Source organism: Apis florea, unplaced genomic scaffold, assembly GCF_048593485.1.
Source record: "Apis florea isolate Af1SG1 unplaced genomic scaffold, ASM4859348v1 contig_3081_pilon, whole genome shotgun sequence".
Classification (NCBI taxonomy): Eukaryota; Metazoa; Arthropoda; class Insecta; order Hymenoptera; family Apidae; genus Apis; species Apis florea.
This window is the reverse complement of record NW_028256703.1, coordinates 3,993,504-4,014,659: the sequence shown is the minus strand read 5'-3', so window position 1 is coordinate 4,014,659 and position 21,156 is coordinate 3,993,504. Positions and strand designations below refer to the sequence as shown.

Sequence of the window (21,156 nt, the reverse complement as noted above, 5' to 3'; positions counted from 1 at the left end):
GGGCAGCACTTTGAAGTTTGAATCGCATTGCTTCTCGACGAAACGTAAACGAGATGCGGGAAGAAGCAGGAACGCAGGAAAACGAAGATATGGATTTTACAGGAACGTAGTTAACATTTTTATTCGCATTTTTAGTTCTAACAAAATTACTTTGGCTCGTCTCAACGAGTCATTGTTCTTTAAAAAAAAAATATATATATATGTATATATATATAAGTATCATACATAATTGCCTCTCTGTTGGGAAAAATATTCTCTGCAATTTCGGCGAGGTATTTTCGATTTGTCACATCGATTCATCAATTCGATCACAATTACCATTCAAGATTGGTAATTAAGGGAATTGTTCGGTTTCAATTCCACGCAGTAAGAATAATCAAGCTGCAGAACAACGTAACGATTATTTACGAACGATCGTTTGAAAGGGTAAGCGTTTCCTCGAAACAGCATCGGGCACACGGGTTGCTTTCCAGCAGCCTTCGCCACTCCGTTGTCCACAAGATCCCACAAGTCGATCATTTGGCATTGCGATGGTCTGAAATGCAAAATTCTAACCTGTGTGCAACGTTTACAAAAATATATGTTAATCTCACGATTAATTTGTTGATTAAAATATTTCATTACAAATTTGCGTAGCCAAAGCACATCGATGCCTCTAGAATGACGTATCCGACCTGCAAGTTCCTAAGTGTCACGTATACGGATGTGACGTCTTTTCTGCTGAACACTTCGTAAACTTTCATAGTCCGATCTCTGGAAAATCATAAGATAATAAATATCAAAACTGATATCGTATATACGACGTTACGATCCAGGGGATAGCAAGCTTATGCACCTCATCTCTTTGCTCTCGTAGTAAGGGTTATTGACGATCGGCCTTCCCGTCGAGAGCATTAAGTTTGCCATCAAAGACATCTTCCCGGCAAACACAGCGTGTTCAGGTGTATTCTTTTTGATCCACTCGAATAGTTCTTCTTGCTCGATGTCGCTGTATTCACCTTGATTACGCCATCATTGAAAAAGATCAAGCAATAAACAGGTTTATTTAATACTGAATTTTTTTCTTTTTTTTTTCTCTCTTTACTGTAATATAGTTACCCATAACGCTTCGCTCTTCCTGCAATATTTCTAATCCGTGGTAAGATATCGCGGATATCAATAGAACTATAATGGCAGTCTTGATTATCTTTCTCTTTATACCAAGTTTCTCCAGATATCTGTTCGCGCATATCGTGCCGGCTATTATACAGAGATGAGGATTCATGAACAGTTTCAATCTCATGATAAAAACGGCCATGATAATGAAGGCTCCGGTCTGTAGTCCGTTGTACGCGAGATCCGCTTCTATGCATTTAGGGTACCCTTTGATTTTGTAATTCCTGTACCAAAAATAGATCACCAGCATTCCGGCGAGAATGGCAGACGGTAGAAGTAACGTTTTTACGATCGCCTCGTAGCTTCTGTATTGGAGGAAATCGAATTCCGGGGAGCACGTGTACAGCATCGTGTGAAAATCTTTGTAACCGATCAGTTTCGTTTTAAGTAAATTGAACACGTGCGCCGTGTCTTCGTATAACAAGGCGTAGATTGACTTTAAGTATACCGTGCACAAGATCGTGGAAACTATTTCGAGGATCGTTTGTAGTTTTGAGCCGATAAAATTGGTCAATTTCTCGGTTACGTTCAAAGCGTTGCTGACGAGCAAAAGACACAAGTACATGGAGAAAAGCAAGGGGAAACTGTCGGTGATACCCATTGCTATCACGATGGACCAACCGTGAACTTTAGAAATAGATCTGTAAAGATCGTTCGAAATTATTTTCATCCATTTTAATATTAAAAGGGCAACGATTTGCGTGATGAATACGAAATGCGAAAATTGCCAACAACATAAACTAATTATCGTTGCCATGCCCATTTTCTGAAAAGAATGAAATTTCTTGTTACTTTTGTGCAAAAATATTCCAACTCGTTTGAACATAAGTCTCAACACACCTGGAGTAAGTCTTTTGGTATTTTTTGCTTGCTCTGTTGAGTACCCTCTCTAAGAATCAGAGTCAACGTGTACATTTGACATAGTAACACGGGGTAAGCGAAACTTTCTCTCAACGGTGGAGACCATTGAACACGTGTACATTCATTATGGTTATAAAAGAAGAGAAGCACTGCTATGAATCCACTGTACAGGCTATTGCCAAGGAAAGTGGCATAATAGAATAGTATAGCTACTGTAAGTATAGTGGAAGTCCAAACAATTTCCAAATAAAAATAAACTGGGACGCCTAGACCCTCGCAACTGGTTACCGGTGACAAACCTTCTCCTCTTTCTATCTGAAAGTGATTCTTTTCTAGTTCTCCCATAAGAAGTGATACTCACATTGCATTGCTTTATGCATACAGAGTCTGTAAAGATCTATAAAGATCCTTGAATAAATATTAAATAAAATCTGTCGACTCTGTATACAAATCTAACGAAAATGAATCTCACTTGCCAACACTGCTCTATAGATATAAGCCCCAAATTCTTGGCACAATGATAAAGATATCCAGCCACTAACTGTAAATGATCAATTCTGTCTTACATACATTTCAATCTTTGTTGTGTTGTGTTCAATAACCTAACCAAAATAACTGTAACGTCATAGGATACAATACCTCTGGTAGCAAGCTATATTTTCTAGCCGCGTTGATAACGTTCCCATATTCCGAAATATTATCGTGGCTAATTTTTCTCAGCCCGTCCATAAATGTTTTCGATTCCGCGATCGTCTTGTAATAAGAGTAATACATCCCCTGAACAGAGAATAAACAAAACATACCTGGTTATACTCCACGAATATTTCGTCAATTTGCCGATATCATTCGAAACTCGTACCATTTCCGTGCGAAAAGACATTTCTCTCTCGATTTCGGACAGATGCGAGAAATGCCGGTCATTTTCGAATAGCGTAGACACATGCCAATGATGAAACAAGCCAAATGCCAAACCTGTCACGGGAGACGAGATGATTTTATGATAACACTGACAGGAAACCACACAATTAGCCTTCTTCTTTCGCGAGGAGGCTTGTACCTATGAGATCCACAGCTAATTCGTAGAAAGTCACTCGTTTACGGCACAATTTTTCGACACTTTTATGCTTCTTGTCACTTTCCGCCGCCATCTTTGGAAGCCAAGTGAAGCAGTCACGTGATCGCAGCTATTTGCGCGCCACCCGCCACCGTTCGTGCGGTTTGAAAATTGACTTTTCGATCAATCGAAAAATCTATTTGAATTTGATTGATTTTTCCGTGAAAAAGGTTACATTTCGTGAAAATATGAAATTTTATGTCAACTTTTTAAAAAGATTATAAAATGACGATGGTAAGTGTTGCACTATAAGCACGATTCATTTATAAAACGCAAAATATTTTCTCGATAATTGTACGAACAATTTCACGCGTAATTCAAAGTGTAATTTATTTTTCAAAAAAAAAAAAAAAAAAATTGTAAATTTTGACAATCGTCGAATTATTAATTTAACACGTTAAAATACTGAGAATTCGAATAGCCGTTTAATCATCGATAAGTGGGAAATAAATTTGACTCTGAAACAGTTTGTACGGCCCTGGATGCGCGCGTACAGCCAAGCGTGCACTCCCGTTATCGATCAGTCGCGTGTTAGTCCACCGTGACATGGAGGATCTCCTGCTGCAGATCGTCCGAGAATCGAGCAATGCAAAATTACAAAATTTGCGGAAATCAGCGCAGGAAGCGTACGGTGAGTCGATTCAAAAGATTATCCTTATTATTTACACGCTTTTTATTCCATTGAACTTCGACACTTGTCCCTATTTCGTACACACTTTGGATTATTAATACATCACCACCCACCACCATTACATTCGAATCGATTACAATTTCTTCCGTTCCGTATTGAGAAACAATAAGAAACTTGCATTTAATACAACTCGAAACTCGTAATTAATCGCGAAGGATATTTTATTTCCCGAATTTACCCTTTTCTTTGCAGACTTCCTGGACAAACAGCAAGGATTGTTACGCGATCCACCCCACGAGCTGCGAGCAAAATGTCTACACGCCTTTCAGCTAGCATTGGAAACGAAGAGGAGCAAATTCGTTGCCTTTGGCCTATCGGGATTACACGTGAGCGTTTCATCGAATATTACTTTTTCTTTCTATCTTTTTTTCCTACCCATATTGCGCCACTTTTTTCGATATCGCGGTACATGTAAATGACACATCCGCTGTTGGGAACGAACTTCGCGATAACGAAAGATATCGAGACGACCAAGTTGTATCGAAGCGCTAAAGGTTGCAAAGATTCGACGTGTCTGTGCGTCTATCTCAAAATCGATACTCTTACGTTTTATTTCTCTCTTTCTTGAACGATCGATTTTCAAATTCGAAATTTCGTCAAAAAAAAAAAGACCTTTCCCTTCGATTCGTATTATTCTATAAATTATCCATATATATAATTCGTTTCGTTGGATTCAGAAAATGTTAAGGGATGACAGATTCCAGTCACCGTACGAGCCAGAAGACGATTCTCTCTGGCTACCCGCACAAATGTTGCACGCGATGAGTTCCATGTTATCACAATCGGACGACACGCAGACGGACATGCTGAAAGTGAGCATTCTTCAATTGGAAATAACAAAAAAAATTCCCCACGAAATTAATTCAAACCAATTAATTATATTTCTGATGTTATATTTTAGGTTCTGTTACAAGTGGCCTGCTCCTCTTATTGGACAATGAACGGTCGTTTAATAATCGCCATTCTCACTACCTGCTGCGAGGCTTTCGAAAACGGGAATCAAGCTGTGAGGACCGCGGCCCAAGCTGCAACCAGTCAAACGTTGCGATCGTTTTGCTTGTTCCTAGGTAGGTGATTCCTTTTCTCTTCGTTATCTCTCCGTTATTACTCCGCGGTCACGGAATTTCGTCGAAACGAAGGTTTGATCGATAAATCTTGGCCTCGCGTGTAATAAACGAATAAATTCGGCTCGAGCCGTTTTAAAAGTTTATAAAAAAAAAATTCGGGAATTTTGTCAGACGAGGAATGCCAGGAGATGGACGAGAACGCGAAGAAGAATAAAAACTTGTGGGAGAGAGGCGTCTCCTGCTTCAACGAAGCTCTGCCTATACTTCAGTACATCTGCAGCAAGTTGGACGAGGCTCAAAAGTAAGAATCGAGAAGAGAGGAAGTAAGAGATGAGTCTTTCCTTAAAAAAAAAAAAAAAAACAAGGTACACGTAACTTTAGAAAATCTTGTCCCAGCAACGGAAGGAACGGGAACACGGTCGTGTTCCTGTTGGAGTGCCTGCACACTTTGATCTCGTCCCTGCCCCAGAAGATTCACACGAACGGCCATTTCACCACCTTTCTCTGGCAAAAGTTTTGCCCCGCGTTGATCGCTTTCCTGGGCACGCCAAGGGTCGACAAAACCTTCACCTCGAGGGAGGGAAAGGAGAACGAGATCGGGAGAGGGTCCGGATACTTGGCCACGTCTTTGAGCTTCGACAGTCACCAGGCAAAGACTGTTTACAGGTGGGCGATGATTTTACCAAGCTGCACTCGTGTGTCGCTGTTGATTTCTTTTCTCGAGATTATTTATTTGTAGAAAAAGAAAAATCTTAAAAATAATTTTAAATCACAAATATAGTCGACGAATGGCAGACATCCAAGATTACATATTGGGTATTGTTTTGTTGGATATTGCGCGATGGAGAACTATAAAATGTAATTTTTTCAATGTTACTTGTATCATTTTTACTTTTTTGCTCTTTCACAGTTTTTTTATAAATTTTATCGTAACACAAGATTTGTTTATGTTTTTGAGAGGAATATTGGAGCGTTTATTCCTGTGCATTCCTACGTGTTCTTACCAAGAAATTAGTTTTACTTATTTTATGAAAATTTTGAAAAATCAAAATATATATACACATATTGTATAAATTTTCACCGATCGAAGGGTTGAGATGCGGATAAAAATTTGCATACTTTTCAAATTCTTTCTATTAAAACGGCAAGTTAAGTTTCGATCGAATATGAAAAATAATTCCGAGTTGATTGATAACCTTCTTAATTGTGAACACGAGTGCAAAGAGTGAAACATTGTAAACCGTGTCATCGATCGAATTTTGCAAAATTCGATTCTTTGTTCTCTTTTTCTTTTCCCAACAGTATCGGGACGGAGTTGGTTCGATTGGTAGGATGCGTGGGCCCCCTTCGCCCTGTCCTAGAATCGGTGTTCCACAGGATGTTGCTCTATCCTCCGCCCCAGCAACGCTTAGAACCTTTGAAAGCTTTGAAGGAACTTTTACGAAGCCCGAGCCGAATGGTGGACTTTGCCGGCCCCTTGTTGGTGGAAGAGGATAAATCCAGCCACGTTCAGAGCGACATGGCTTTGATGAGACTGTAAGCCAAAAATTATCCATCCTTTAACCCTTTCGCTACTTTCCTCCATAATATAAATAAACCGCCGCTGCACCAAAAATGCACACGATGCTCGAGAAAGATCGTCAGCGGCCGCTGCAACGTTTCATTTCAATTCGAGTTGCTTCGATGATGTTTATTGAAAAAAAAATTGCTCATAAAAATATCGATGCTACGTTTCCAAAGAAAATGCAATAATCGCTTGTCACATCGTACGATACACGGTGCAGAGCGATTATAGTCATCCGTGGTATCTCAATGGCATCTTATGCAAATAAGATAATTGCCTGTAATAATTCAATGGCACTTTATGCAAAACAATTATAATCGTCTGTAATATTTCAGTGACACTTTATGCAAAACAATTATAGTCATCTATAATACTTCAGTGACACAGAGCAATTATAGTCGTCTATAATACTTCAGTGACATCTTATGCAGAACATATTATAATCAATATTATATATATATTGATACAAAATTATAGTCACCTATAATACTTCAGTAGCACCTTATGCAGAACATATTATAGTCAATATTATATATATTGATACAAAATTATAGTCACCTATAATACTTCAGTGGCACCTTATGCAGAACATATTATAGTCAATATTATATATATTGATACAAAATTATAGTCATCTATAATACTTCAGTAGCACCTTATGCAGAACATATTATAGTCAATATTATATATATTGATACAAAATTATAGTCACCTATAATACTTCAGTGGCATCTTATGCAGAGCAATTATAGTCGCCTGTAAGACTTCAGTGGCACCTTATGCAGAGCAATTATAGTTGCCTGTAATACTTCAGTGGCACCTTATACAGAGCAATTGTAGTCGTCTGTAATACTTCAGTGGCACTTTATGCAGAACAATTATAATCGTCTATAATACTTCAGTGACATCTTATGCAGAACATATTATAGTCAATATTATATATATTGATACAAAATTATAGTCACCTATAATACTTCAGTGGCACTTTATGCAGAACATATTATAGTCAATATTATATATATTGATACAAAATTATAGTCACCTATAATACTTCAGTGGCACCTTATGCAGAACATATTATAGTCAATATTATATATATTGATACAAAATTATAGTCACCTATAATACTTCAGTGGCACCTTATGCAGAACATATTATAGTCAATATTATATACATTGATACAAAATTATAGTCACCTATAATACTTCAGTGGCATCTTATGCAGAGCAATTATAGTCGCCTGTAAGACTTCAGTGGCATCTTATGCAGAGCAATTATAGCCGTAATACTTGAATGGCACAGAGCAATTGTAGTCGTCTGTAATATTTCAGTAGCATCTTGTGCAGAGCGACTATAATCGATCGTAATATGTCAATGGCAGAGCGACTATAGTCACCTATCTCATGGTATCTCACTAGCATCTTATGCGGAGCGACTATGATCGTCCGCAGTAGCGAAAGGGTTAATTTGAGGGCTAACGACAGGAGGGAATTGATGGGAACGATTTGACGACAGAGCGATGGACTCGATCGAGGAGTCGACGACCGGCGGTTTGAGCACGTTGCACGCGAGCGTCTCGTGCGTGGTCGCGATGCTCTCCGCGCTTCAAGAATTGTGCGAGGGGAAGGCCATTAATCACACGTACACGTGCACGATCAACAGCTTGTACGAGGATTTGGAGTCTTGCGACTACAAGGGACCTCTGACCTACCAGAGTATGGCACGGTTGCCAAAAACCTACAGGTGAGTTTTAACCGATCGAGTGAAAACAAGTGGAAACAGTGTAAATAAATACCACTGATGGAGTATCGTATCGTTACCACAAAAATATGTAAAAATACTTAATTTCAGAGAGCAATTGGAGCTGATGAAAAAGGGGATAGGGTCGGATTCCGACTCGTCGGGGCACGGCCCGTCCGAGGATGGGGACTCGACGGATACCGAGGGCCCTCAGAACGAATCCGACGAGATCCAAGAGGAGAACAGCCTGGAGGACAACGACTACGCGATAGAGAACGAGAGGGAAAGATTGAGATTGGAGAAACTGCCGAAATGCCTTCACGTGGGCCGTCAGGTGGCCGACGAGTGCAACGTGGACATGGAGAGGCACAACGCGAGGAAATTCGTGAGGACGTTGAAGAGCGATCTCATACCGATGGTCTTGTTGCTGAGAAGCAATATAGAGGTGGACGAGGCTCTGCAGAACTTCGCCTCGGAATATTGCCAGGGTACGACCATTGCCACCACGAGATTGTTCCAGATATGTACAGATATCATCTCTTTCCTCCACTCGAAACTTGTCCCGTAATTTTCACAGGTGTTTTCACAGCCCAACAGAGGATGCAGGAGCAGACGGACACGAGCACGGACTCGTGCGCCTTGATCACTATAATGAACGCCGACGGGATTTATCTCGCAACATACGCCGCTTTGCTGCTCAACTTGAAGTTGATCAGGATCAATTATTACCACGAGGATAATCGTCAAGTTCCCATAAGCGAGGTATCCATCTCGATCGACTTTCCTTTTCTTTTCTTTTTTTTTTTTTACGCCTTCTTTCGCTTTTCTTCTTTTTTCTTCTCCTTCTTTTCTTCTTTTTAGGAACAATTCGTAGAGGAGGTACACGGATCCGGAGTTCTGGTATATCTCTCGGCGACCTGGTTGTCCGAGCTGTATCAACAAGTTTTGGCCTGCAATCTGCTCGAAAAGTGCGGTTACAATCCACACTACACGGAGAACAGCGCCCTGATAAACGTGTTAACCGGTAAGCAAATTGTCCAATTCTCTCGGCATGGTCCAAGGATTTCATTGACGATAGAGGTGTCTCGTTTAAGATGTCGACGGGATTCCTGGAAGTCAGAGAGGCGGGCAGCTTTTGTCCGACTACATAAGATTGGAGAAAGCTCAGTTGTCTCGAAGCGAGCCGACCCCGGAAGCGGAAGCGGGCGCCAAATTGTCGAGAAGAGTATTGACGTGCTGTTGGGGAAGTATGATGACCGTTTTGACAACCGGGTTGAATCCTCCCAAGGAGCAGAACAACAAGGGGATTCTCAGCAGAGACGGTGGTAGACGAGGCGTGAGAGACACCGTGATCCTGTCATTGGAAGGCCTTCACAAGGCTGCGATTCTCAGCAATATACTTGGTCGGATATATAGCGCCAACGAAATATCGCGTATTTTATCACGACCGATGCTTTTGACCGATTTCTTTTCTTTCTTTCTTTCATTCAGGTCTGCAGAATCGATGCGGTTCCATATTTGCCCTGCTGGTGAAAGCTGCATGCACGGAGCAGTCTATCTCGAAGATCACGAGGACGAAGGACGTTCTACGGTTGAAATTGCAAAACAGAGCGACCAATATTCACACGTCACACGCGTTGAGCATGGACGTACTTTTGGGCAAAGGTTTAGAGCTCGGAAGTCACGGAAGCGATTGCTGGCCCCACGTTTTCACGTACGATTGTTTTCACGATTATTATCCGATCCGATTTTTTTTTATCCGTCTTCTCGAATCAACAACAACACGAGTGTTTTCTTTTTTTTTTTTTTTTTTTTCACAAAAGGTGCTGTTTGTACGTGAGCAAATTGGAACACGATTTCTTCGGGAGAAATCAAAATCCGTCGTTGCCGAAAAGCAGCCAGCAGAAGAAAGACAAGAAGGAGAACACGAGCGGGGATCCGAAAGCGGGGAGTCAGGACAGATTGAAGCTCAACTTCAACATAATCGAAGAGGAAGAAACTTGGTAAAACGCCATCCGCGAAAAAATTAATGCTCGATGGATGTAATAATGATTTATTATCGAAAAAAAAAAAAAAAAAAAAAAAAAAGGAAAAAAAAAGAAAAAAAAAAATTAAAAATCGTTTCAGCGTGGACGTATATAGTTTCCTATCCAGTCCGTATACCCACAATTCTAGCACGGACACGATTCCAGAGATAATTCAAGAGTCGAACGCGGACGGCCAATTCAACGGGATCCTTCCCGCCGACTACGCGGCAAAGATCATCTGCGTTTTATCCCAACAAGTGGACAGATTGTTCGAGAACGCGGCGTTGAAATTGAACCTTAAAGCGTTATGCTTGTTCCTGACCGCGCTCTGCAAGGCGAGCAAAGCCCAGTTGTTCAAGACCACGGACGGATCCAAAGACAATAAGAGATTCTGGTGGAGAAGGAGTAAGCCGAGAGAGAACGAAATGAACGTGCTTCTTCTGGCTCGATTGGGGGAAGTGATGTTGAAGTGCGTGAAGAGTGGAAGACCTCTGATCCATATAATGAGGGTGAGAGTGAGAGGAAGGAAGTGAGTGAGGGAGAGAGAGAGATAGAGACGAGAGAGAGAGAGAGAGAGAGAGAGACGAGACTCCCCTTTCGAGTTCTCCCGAGAACAGAAGGATTAAATTGGAATTCTTTCAGGTTTGGAGTATCCTGGGGCCCCACTTTATGGAGGCGGCTTGCCACAAGGATCGTGGCATTTCGAAGAAGGCGGTACAATGCATTCACGACTCGATGGCGGCTTTGTTGAACGAGCAAATGGAATTACCCCACTTCCACTTCAACGAGGCGCTGTTCAAACCTTTCGAGAACCTATTGTGTCTGGAACTTTGCGACAGCGACGTCCAAGATCAAGTGAGTCCGAGCGGAATCCGTCGCGTCCAACTCGTCGAATCGATCCAAAAAAGCGGTTGCGAATCCCTTCCAGATCGTCAGCTGCATCTGCGAGTTCGTGGAGACCAACAGGACCGAGATACGATCCGGTTGGCGACCTCTGTTCGGCGCGCTACGCGTAGCTTCGGTCGGTAATTCAGATTCCGTCGAGTCCGCCCCCCTTCTCGAGGTGTTCAGGGTGTTTCTATCCACGGACAACACGTTGGTGTTCGCAAACGCGGCGCTAGATTGCATTCTCTGCCTGTTGAAGCACGTGCGCGGTATCGGCGACGCGGACGGCCACCAGGACGAGCAGGATCAGATCGACGCGGTCGAATCCCGACGGATGAGGCTTTGCGTCGAGAGTCTCAAGTATCTTCTCAGTTGCAGCGACATCCTCGCTTCCATGTACGGTATGCCGGCCTGCCCCATCTTCCACTCGGCCCAGAGGATCCAGGTCTCGACCATACCGCAATACGTCGACCCGACGATACCCAACTCGGAATTGATCAGATTCGACAAACACGCCGAGTCGATGCAGGAAACGATCCCCGAGAGGCCGCACGACGTCTTGATGGACAACGTGCACCAAGCGATCACCACGCTGCAAAGCATGGACAAGCCGAGCGGTATACTGAGAGTCTGGTACATTCTGATCGAGGGTTTGGCGAGCGCCACCATGATCTGCCCGAAACGTTATCAACCTCACACGTTGGAGACCTTGTTCCATCTGTTGAGAGACACTCTAAACGTTCCCGGGCCGACGTTTGGATTGTACTGCGTCAACCATCTGCTTCTGCCCATGGTCCAGAATTGGTTGAGGAGGACGTCCAAGATATTCAGGGGTTGGGACAATTTTGCGCCTAATTTTAAACAGTGCTGCGGCCTCACTACGGATCTCGTTGTCGATTACTTGACGCACTTGCAAGGTGATTGAAGAAAAAAACGAAAAAGAAAAGAAATGCTCTCGCCTCGAAGAGATCCTCGAGTAGATATAGAAATAAATTCGGATCGAAATTTTTAGGAGCGGACGTCGTTCGAAACGACGCCTACCTATCGGCCACGACCCTGATGTTGAAGCAATTGTTACTAGTGATGGCCGAATGCGTCGTCCAACCCACCGAGAGCATAGCTCGTCTAGGTTGCGCCTGTATTAGGTAAGTAAGGGAAAGTCAGTGGTGCCAACACCTCGAAGCAAAAGTTCGACAACTCCTTGCAGAGTTTCCAACGCATCCGTTAACGAAGTCAAAGCCCTCTCTCTTTCTTCGAACACCGATGACTCATTATCGAATTAAGATCACCGATTCGCCAACAAGGCGAATCCATCCTCCTCCTCCTCCTCCTCCTTAAAGGAGAAGGATGACGAGAAGGGAAGGAATCGAAAGAAATATAGGAAAAATTTCCGGAATCGAGAGAGCGAAAATTCGCAGATAGAGAGAGAGAAAAGGTGAATCATAACGCGGAGGTAACGTTGGAATGTCCATCGACGGAGGTTTAGATATATATATATATATATATTATTGGTCGTGCACGGGCGTAGCGTGCGTGTAAGATGATAACGAAGCTTGACAGGCTGTCCGGTGGGATAAGGTAGCCACCGACACTCGACACCCCCGAGGAGCGTCGTCGTGCCGAGCGACTCGCACGGAGCCGCCTGCATCTCGGCCTCCGTCCTCCGTCCTCCTCCTCCTCCTCCGACTTCGGCCCGCGCGGGCCCCGTTTTCTCGTCCGTTTTCTCCATATTAAACTGCACGGCGCGCACACACATGGACGGCCGCGTGTGTAATTCAATCCCGGGCCGGGGTCGATCGGCGAGTATCGATGTACAGGCGTGCGCGGAGTTTAAAAACGGGACAGGTTCGCGGGCAGATAGGCTGGCATAGGCTGAACGACCAACGGGATCCCGATCTGAAATCTTAGAGTGGCACCCACCATTCTCTTGCCTGCCAACCCATTTCCTTTTTTTTTTTTTTCTCTCGATCCATCCTTTCCTCCCATTTTTCCATTACAATCGACGCGTATAAATATATTCGGCCGCGTACGGATATATTCTTTTCTTAAGGGCGGGCGACGCCACGCGATTTGGTTTTGCGCAGGCACGTCCTGGTGAGCAGCGGCCCCCTCCTCACCCCAGAACAATGGGAGGTGTGCGGAGTCGCTTGTTACCGCGCCTGTTCGAATTCCCTGCAAGAGTTGCACCAGCTGACCATGGCTTTCTCGCCGAGATCCGAGTCGTTTTACGGGGACGTTGCACAGGTCAAGGTTGCGGCTAGGCGGGATGCGACGGTGGAGGAGTCGGAAAGGCTGCGACAACTCGCCGCCCAGGTATGTTCGTCTCTCTTGTTTGATCGTGATATCACGATTATTATTATTATTATTATTATTATTATTATATATACTATGGCTGTTTGACGTTCGTTGTGCTTCTCTGTGCCCTCATACTCGCAACTCGAACTTGCTCGGCCGACCGCGTTCGTTCGAATCGATTCGTTGATCCCTCTCCCTTTGTAATCTCGTTTCTCCTCCTTTTTCTTCTTCCTCCAACCCGTCCAAAATTCTTTGTCGCTTTATCCTTTTTACTTTTAATCCAATCCCGCGAATTGGCTGTTTGTTTTCCTACGTATTTGATTATATATTTTATATATATATATATGTATATGTATTCATTTCGAGCGAGAGAGTGTTAACGCATAGAAAATATATCGTATATATCGGCGAGGATTTCCTGTGTGTGTGTATGAGTGTGAGAGAGAGAGGGAGAGAGAGAGAGAGAGAGAGAGAGAGAGAGACACGTGGTGCCCTCCTGACCTGACTTGCTCTCAGGTGAGCCAGCTGCGCGAGGTATTGTCCGCCATCAAGAGACAGAATGCGGCGTCACTGCCGACGACACCTTTCCAGGATTCGATGACCATTGAGACGACACTGATCGACCAGCACACTACCTCCTACTCCGTTGGTTGTAGGCAGCACACGACACCCCTCGATTACACTAACACTACGTCGAACACGGGCCCCCATTGGCTTTAGCCGCCCACGGTAACTCACGTCATGGATTTTAAGAAAAAAAAAAAAAAAAAAAAAAAAATGAATCTATCTCCGAAGAGAGAAAAAATAGAGAGAGAGAGAGAGAGAGATAGAAAGAGAGAGGGGAAAAAAGAAATAAGCAAAAGAGCAAACAGACAAACGAATGTAATCGCATCGATTCTTCTTCTGTCGACCGATTTTAAAAGAACAAAAATTTTTCTAATTGGAGAAAGAGAGGGGGAGAGAGAGAGAACGAGAGAGAGAGAGAGAGAAAGCGAGAAAGAAAGAGAGAGAGAGAGAGAGAGAGAGTTTTCGATTCGCAATAATTATCGATTCATCGCGGTTTTATTCGAGAGAAAGAATATATGGAAAAGAAACATTATGACACGTGGTCGTTGTCGACAGGCCTGCTTTCGAGCCACGTTTCTTCGCGATTCGAGATTCACAGTAAACCGCAGCTTTTCTACATGCCTTATAAAAGCTCTTATATAGTTCCTTAAACGAAAACGGAAAAACAAAGAAAGAAAGAAAAGTATTATTCCTCGCGCGACATTGCGGGATCGTAGATATTTTTATTCTAGATCGCAGATTTTTCTATATTTTTTTTTTTTTTTTGCAATCGACGTGCCTCGTGAATCGTGCGCTTTTGCGTGACATGTTTGAGCTAGCATCTGAATGGCTGATCGCACACACGGTGGCGTAGAATTAGAAAGCCTCGTGCCATATGGGACCGTTATCTTATATATATATATATTATGTATATATCTTTATCGAGCGCGTGCAACTCGTTTCAAAATAAATAAATCGCAACGCGATCGAGAGGACGAGAGACGAGATAGAGAGTGGAAAAGAAAAAAGAAAAAGAAAAAAGTTTTAAACCGTTTTTTAAAATCTCGAATTCTATGCCACTGTGCAAAGTTGCTATATAGATGTTCGTTAAGGGGAAAAAAAAAAAAAAAAAAAGAAAAAAGAAAAAAGAAAAGAAAAAGTCAGGCGAGAAAGAAAGAACGATGGAAAAATCTTTGTACTCTTTGACGGGACTGCGTTCATTTGTCAACACGTTCGTGGTTTTAATGTATTTTTGTACCGCTCGAATGTGTTCGATGCAGAATGTGTCAAATACAGAATGCTTTTATCATTCGCTCTTACTGCGTGTTCTTATATTGCACCCTTTTATTCCTTCATCGGCCTGCGCGATGAAAATCACATACACACACACACACAACACACACACACACACACACACACACACATATCTATACACATATATATACGAGGGAAAAAAAATAGAGGAAAAGAATCAAAGTATGCCTGTCGACGGTGAAGCGACACGATTTGTCATCGATCATCTCGTTTAGATGTTTGCACTCGCTGTTAGAAGGCACGAACATCTTCGACGAGGTCCTTTTCCTTCCCATCGAAACGGAACCCCTTTGAAATTTATCGCTTTTCTTCGATTCTTCGATGATTAGATTCCTATTTATCTTTTTGTTTTCTTCTTTTTTTTTTTTTTTTTTTTCTATCGGAAAGATCATCATCATCATCATCATCATCATCATCGAAGGATGATCATATTCGATCGACAAAGATCAAATTTAACGAAAACAAGGAAGGACCCCGTCGTTGGCCGAGATATCATTTAAATTTAACTTGGCACGGTCTTGCGTATATCACCATTAAAATCCATGGCTTGAGTCCATGGCTAGAATTTCACTGTCACATAATATGTACGTGATGAGATATACGACACCTATTCTAGAAGCTGCAGCTTTCGTAGAATGCACACACGTTTACCGACTGACCGAATTAATCGAATCACGTCGTCAGGTCGAAGCAAGCTAGAACCACCACGTGCGACGATCTTGCGATTTATTCATCAGAAAAAAAAAAAAAAAAAAAGAAAAAAGAGAGAAATATAACAGTGCTGCTCCGTCCATCTTTTCTCTAGTCGCATACATACACATGTATACATACATACATGCATACATACGTACGTACATCACGACGATATCATTTGCAACAATTTTTCAGACATCGCGCACGATTGCTTTTGTAGCTTCTCGAATCGACGCATAAAACAAAAGAGAGAGAGAGAGAGAGAAAGAAATCGGGCGAAAATTATTATTATCATCGTTATCATTATTATTATTATTATTATTATTCGTCGTATAAATAAACTCGTTTCAATTCGAAAGAGAGAGAATAATATAAAAAAAAGAAAGAAAGAAAAAAAAAATACGTGTCGAGGATCTACGAAGAATCGTGCGATGAAAATTCACCGACGAGGAGAGGAGAGGAGAGAGATTTGAAGGAACGTGTTGTTGTCTTCAGGTGTTCCTCATGGAGGAACAACGCGGCGAAGACAATTGTTCGAGACGACCCGACGACAGATCCTACGTTTTCCTTCTCTACCCGCCCTCGATTGGCACCACGCTCAATCCCGATCTTTATATCGTTAGAGTACAGCTCAGAGCGTTGGTCGTCGGCCTCCTCGTCCACCAGATGCTTCTCCATTGCATCGCCAGCGTTCTCTTGCAGGGGCCCGATTCTTCCTTCCCCAGGTAAGCAGATCCACCACTCCATCCGTCTTTCTTTCTTTCTTCGAAGAAACGAACAATCCCTGCAAACTCTATCTTCTATCTATCCCCCCCCCCTCTCTCTCCTCCGTATTTCAGCTTGTCCAACGTGATACCCCCCCAATCGGCCGCGTCGACGTCGTCGAAATCAATGGTGCCGGGTTATCTGCCCTACCTGACCAACCACCACGTCGACATCTTCCTCTCGGCCCTGGATCTCTCCTACGCGACCGCGTTGAAGTTCGACTGCCGCCCCGGCCTCAAGTTCCTGGTCCAGAAGGTGGCCAACCTGCCCCAACCGGCGAACCTCTACCGTCAAGCGGGTGTCGCGTGGACCATTAAAATCGTAACCCTGTTCGAGCTCTGCCTGCACGAGATAGAGGAGGCGCGCGCCACCTTGGACACCGTCAAGACCATTCTCACCGCGTCCCCCGACGAGGGAGGAGGGGAGGAGGAGCACCGAAATCAATCGAAAAAAGATCCCAACCTGCGCAAATTGTCGAAACACCTGAGACAATTGAGGACCACGTTCCAGGAGCTCTGCGAGAGCTACGTGGAGGTGGTGTTGGACGAGGACGGGAGGCACACCAAGGTGGACAGTTTCTCGGAGAGGAGGATATTCCTGCTCGTCGCGCAACCGGACGATTTTCCAGAGATCACCGCCAAGGAGCCCATCACCGACACCCGACCCCTTCTCATCCCTCCCACCCCTGCCCCCGTCCAATTCCTCCAGTCGGAGGAACACTTCCAAGGGAGTCGGACCATCGACCAGGATCGGGACGAAGAAGAGGAGGAGGACGAGGAAGAGGAAGAGGAGCAAGAGGACATCGAGAGCTACAACCCGAACCTGGACGACGAGAGCGGATTGGAGGAGCTCGGGCCGGAATGCGAGGACGATCCGAGACCGTTCAGATTGTCCGATCTCGCGGTCGAATACTCGACCGATTCTGGGCCCCAATCCGAGCCGGAAACCGACGACTCGAGGCCTCTGTCGAGGCTTGGCTCGGTCACGGAGAAGGCGGCCGTGTACCCGGACAGATCGGGCGGCACCTCGAGCGAGGGTTACATAGACACGGGGAAATACGACTCGGCGACACCCGCTTCCCTGCGGCTCATCAATCCACGGGACAACTTGTACTACAAGCTGGGCCCGTTGTCCTCCTCGAGGAGGACCGAGTCGGCCGACTCCTTCGCCTTCGATTCCTCGCTACTCGAGTTGAAGGCGACGAACGGAGGTGGCGTGACTTACGACGAGTTCCGCGGCTCGAGGTTGGAGAGGAGGAGGAGCGACGCTTGCCTGAGGTTCCTCGAGCCGATCGAGGCCGAGCGCGACGACGAGGAGGAGAGGCGCGCTCGATTCGGTTCGAGCGCGAACCCGCGTTGCAGGTCGGTGATGGAGCTGAGGAAAACGGAGGAAAACGGATCCACCGTCTCGGGATCGTCCAACGATCTCTCCCCGAGAAACGTTCCCTCCTCGAGGATCGTTCTCGGGGAGGGGGAGCAGGGGGAGGAGGACGATTTGCCCGAGATATTCGACAACATGGACGAGCTGTTGCGCGATTACGAGCGGAGCAAACGGGGATTCAGGACGAATCCGTTCTTGCGGAAGAGCGAGGAAGAGGATTTCGAGACCGAGGAAGTGTCGAGTCGAACAGCGGACGGATCGTCGTCCCGCAGGAGGAGCAACGTGTTCAAAGACAGCGAGGCGCACAGGGGCGCATGGGCCGAGATGTTGAGCACCGTGTTGGATTGGACTCTCGCCTTGTCCGTAAGTCGTTGTTCTTTCTCTTTATATATATATATACATTTCTTTTTCCAGCGAGCGAGAAAAAGTTTTTTTTTATCTTATCTATGAAATGCGGTTCACGATTCACGATATAAAGTATATTTTTCACAGGACGAGCAACTGGTCCCGCTGCTTCCTGTTTTCGTAAGCGGCGTACGAGTGCTTACGCGTTACGCGGTCGATCAGGTTCTGAAGCAACGATTGTCCACCCTTTTCCATCGAATCGCCGTGCTCTACGGATTGACCAGCAATTAGGAACAGCTTCGATACATCTGGGAACAGATGTATTTTCATGATACTTTATGAAAAAAAAAAAAAAAAAAAAAAAGAAAGAAAGAAAAGAGAAACTCTTCTTATAAGTGGTAATCGAACAGAGAAAAAGAAGAAACGGCGTATAAAAAGTGTAAGAAGTCGAAGAAGGCTCGTACGTGTCGATCGAGGAGTGTTCGAGGAGCGTAATCGGTTTTGGTTTGGATACTTTTCAAAGTCTACTAACATGTGACGGACGATCGATAATCTCGAAACGGTTTTTTTTTTTTTTTCTTCCAGAAGAATCGCTGAATGATTTTAATCGCATTTCCTATCCTACGAAATCGTATTCCTTACCGTTCCATCGTTCCACGATTATCGAACAATTTCCAAAAGAATAATTGGAGAGATATTACAAATTGCAAAAGCCACTTTCCTCGTCTATTCTATTCTTTCTCTCGGGAGGATTGAAGGGAAGGATTGAAAAGAAGGAGAGATACCAAGAGAACCGTGTTGGCATTAATTCGCAGGATCAACGAAACAACAGGATTTGAAATGCAGGCGAGAAACGACTCGTTTCGAAGAAGAAAGGGAGCGACAAAGTTCGAAGGGAGCCTCGCCTATCTCTAGTTTGTCGCGCGCTCAGACTCGTCGACACGGAGAGACAAGGATTTTATTTACGATCCACACTCTGCACGCACATCTTCTCGATTCTCATTTTATGCTCTTCGCGCTTAACTGTAGTTTGCGGTCCACAGTCGGATGGGTTTGCTTCCATCGGTTGGAACAACGCACGAGTCGCGACCAGCGACTTCGATACGTTTCGCCACGAAAGATTGCCTGGCCCCACATTCTTCGACATTTTCCACCGTATATATATCATCATCCTCCAAGTTTATTCATCCGCCTATATTTATTCGCCTTCTTTTATTTCTCTCCTTGAAAATTTGAGAAAATGAGAAAGAAAGTTTACGGAGGAGGAGCGATTTTTCCGGAAATAAGAAACTCTAGAAACTCTTGTAGAAGAGTCTTGAAGCACGAGAAAGAGGAATCACGCGTTTACCTTCTCGATTTCTTTCTTCCAATTTTCCAAATGTTTAAAAACATTTTTTCTCCGATTCCCTCGAGGATCGCAAATGTTACACGCTAATATAGACGGAAGAGAAGAGATTAGCGAGATAAGAGTTAAAGATTGGAGAAGAAATAATTTGTCTAGGATAGGATAAAGAAAGAAAGAAAGAAAGAAAAAAAAAAGAAAAACGTTCGTTCTTCGACGAAGAGAGAAATTCAGAGAGCTTTTTGCCGAACGAATTTCGAATGCGAATGAGGGGGGACAGGGAAGGAAAAAAGAGCACGACATATTATATTTTACTGTAAATAGTACGCACGTCTTGCGCAACTGGCCACGTCCATTGTTGACGCGAATATAAACCGGACGAGCTAGATAGACTTTTTTTTTTATCGTTGATTTCTATCGTTTTCCCCGACGATGTTTAGCCGACGACTAGCAAATGATTTTTTTTTTTCTTTTTTCTTTTTTAGTTTCGTTTTTCGCTTCGATATATATATATATATACATATATACATATATTACACGTATATTTTGTATATCGTTTGTAAGTAGAAGGAGACGAAAGGGGAATAATGATTGTCGATTGTTTGTATAAAATCGGTCCAATTTTCAAATTTTGAACCCAAGATTCGATCGGTGCTGTAAGTATTGTTGTTGAGCGTTTAATTGGATCGTTTAAACGAAAAGGGAAAAAAAAAGAGGAAAAATAAAAAAAAAAAAAAAAAGAAAGGAAGAAAAGAAAAAAAGTGCGGAGAGTTACTAATTGATAATAAAACGTGCCTACGTAGACCCTTTTTCCGTCTTCTTTCGTTCTTCTTTGTTCTCTTTTCCTTATTCTTTCGAGAAAATAACACACGAGAAAAAAAAATAAATAAAGTTAAAAAAAAAAAAAAAGAAAGAAAGAAATTCATTCATCCATTCGGCCGAGAATATTCTCCGTAAAACGAGAGGCGGAAGGAAAATGTAACGGACGAGGTAAATAGTAAGGTAATAAGGTAATAATATTTTTAATCGAAATCGGCGTAAACGCGATAGACGAAGTAAGAGATGTACGAGCGTGAAACGTTCGATTATTTCGAGTTAATAAAATTGTACTACTAATTCGATTGAACGTGCGTAATTTTACGAGGGAACCCTTTCTCTATGCTCATATTAGAAAAATTCCTTGCCACAACTCGATTCTCAAAGTTCCGATTTGAAACTTGGTTGGGCGAGCGAAAGAGGACGAACCTGAAGTAGAAGTATCAAAGGTGTCGACGATTTGCTGCGTCGGCCAAGCGCATTTCAGTTCGTTTTAACGGGCTTTGGAAAGGGCGGGAGAGTCTTGTCTGCGGTCGAGTCATCCTCGTAAAGAGGG

The 21,156-nt window shown here is 43.5% G+C and overlaps 2 protein-coding genes and 1 long non-coding RNA gene across 6 annotated transcripts; 1 reads left to right on the top strand and 2 right to left on the bottom strand.

Moving 5' to 3' along the window:
• Window positions 1–94: 94 nt before the first annotated feature.
• Window positions 95–3,193, bottom strand: LOC100866692 (protein C-mannosyl-transferase DPY19L1). Of its 2 annotated transcripts, XM_003694762.4 has the most exons (9): window positions 3,074–3,193; window positions 2,876–2,988; window positions 2,656–2,793; window positions 2,489–2,557; window positions 1,996–2,331; window positions 1,099–1,921; window positions 836–998; window positions 625–753; window positions 95–535 (listed from the first exon to the last, which is right to left on the bottom strand). In XM_003694762.4, exons 1-9 carry the CDS (start codon window positions 3,162–3,164, stop codon window positions 322–324), a joined length of 2,076 nt encoding a protein of 691 aa, XP_003694810.4. In that variant the 5' UTR covers window positions 3,165–3,193; the 3' UTR covers window positions 95–321. The 2 variants fall into 2 exon arrangements, with proteins under 2 accessions (XP_003694810.4, XP_086764977.1); XM_086908851.1 differs by lacking the exons at window positions 2,876–2,988; window positions 3,074–3,193 and having other exon boundaries at window positions 1,996–2,413; window positions 2,656–2,763.
• Window positions 3,194–3,602: 409 nt separating this feature from the next.
• On the top strand, window positions 3,603–20,905 carry LOC100863656 (brefeldin A-inhibited guanine nucleotide-exchange protein 3). 3 transcript variants are annotated; one of them, XM_086908844.1, is made up of 22 exons: window positions 3,603–3,761; window positions 4,014–4,147; window positions 4,499–4,633; window positions 4,723–4,888; window positions 5,060–5,189; window positions 5,285–5,554; window positions 6,191–6,424; window positions 7,968–8,195; window positions 8,304–8,680; window positions 8,770–8,954; window positions 9,054–9,216; window positions 9,287–9,595; window positions 9,684–9,906; window positions 10,016–10,195; window positions 10,320–10,728; window positions 10,862–11,074; window positions 11,148–12,021; window positions 12,117–12,249; window positions 13,189–13,417; window positions 16,448–16,677; window positions 16,792–18,460; window positions 18,590–20,905. In XM_086908844.1, the coding sequence occupies exons 1-22, from the start codon at window positions 3,677–3,679 to the stop codon at window positions 18,731–18,733; spliced, it is 6,720 nt and encodes a 2,239-aa protein (XP_086764970.1). In that variant the 5' UTR covers window positions 3,603–3,676; the 3' UTR covers window positions 18,734–20,905. The 3 variants fall into 3 exon arrangements, with proteins under 3 accessions (XP_086764970.1, XP_086764968.1, XP_086764967.1); XM_086908842.1 differs by having other exon boundaries at window positions 5,270–5,554; window positions 8,782–8,954; XM_086908841.1 differs by having other exon boundaries at window positions 5,270–5,554.
• On the bottom strand, window positions 13,436–14,227 carry LOC147657542 (uncharacterized). The gene is made up of 2 exons (XR_015292260.1): window positions 13,901–14,227; window positions 13,436–13,708 (listed from the first exon to the last, which is right to left on the bottom strand). It is a non-coding gene; the product is annotated as an uncharacterized LOC147657542 (long non-coding RNA).
• Window positions 20,906–21,156: the final 251 nt, after the last annotated feature.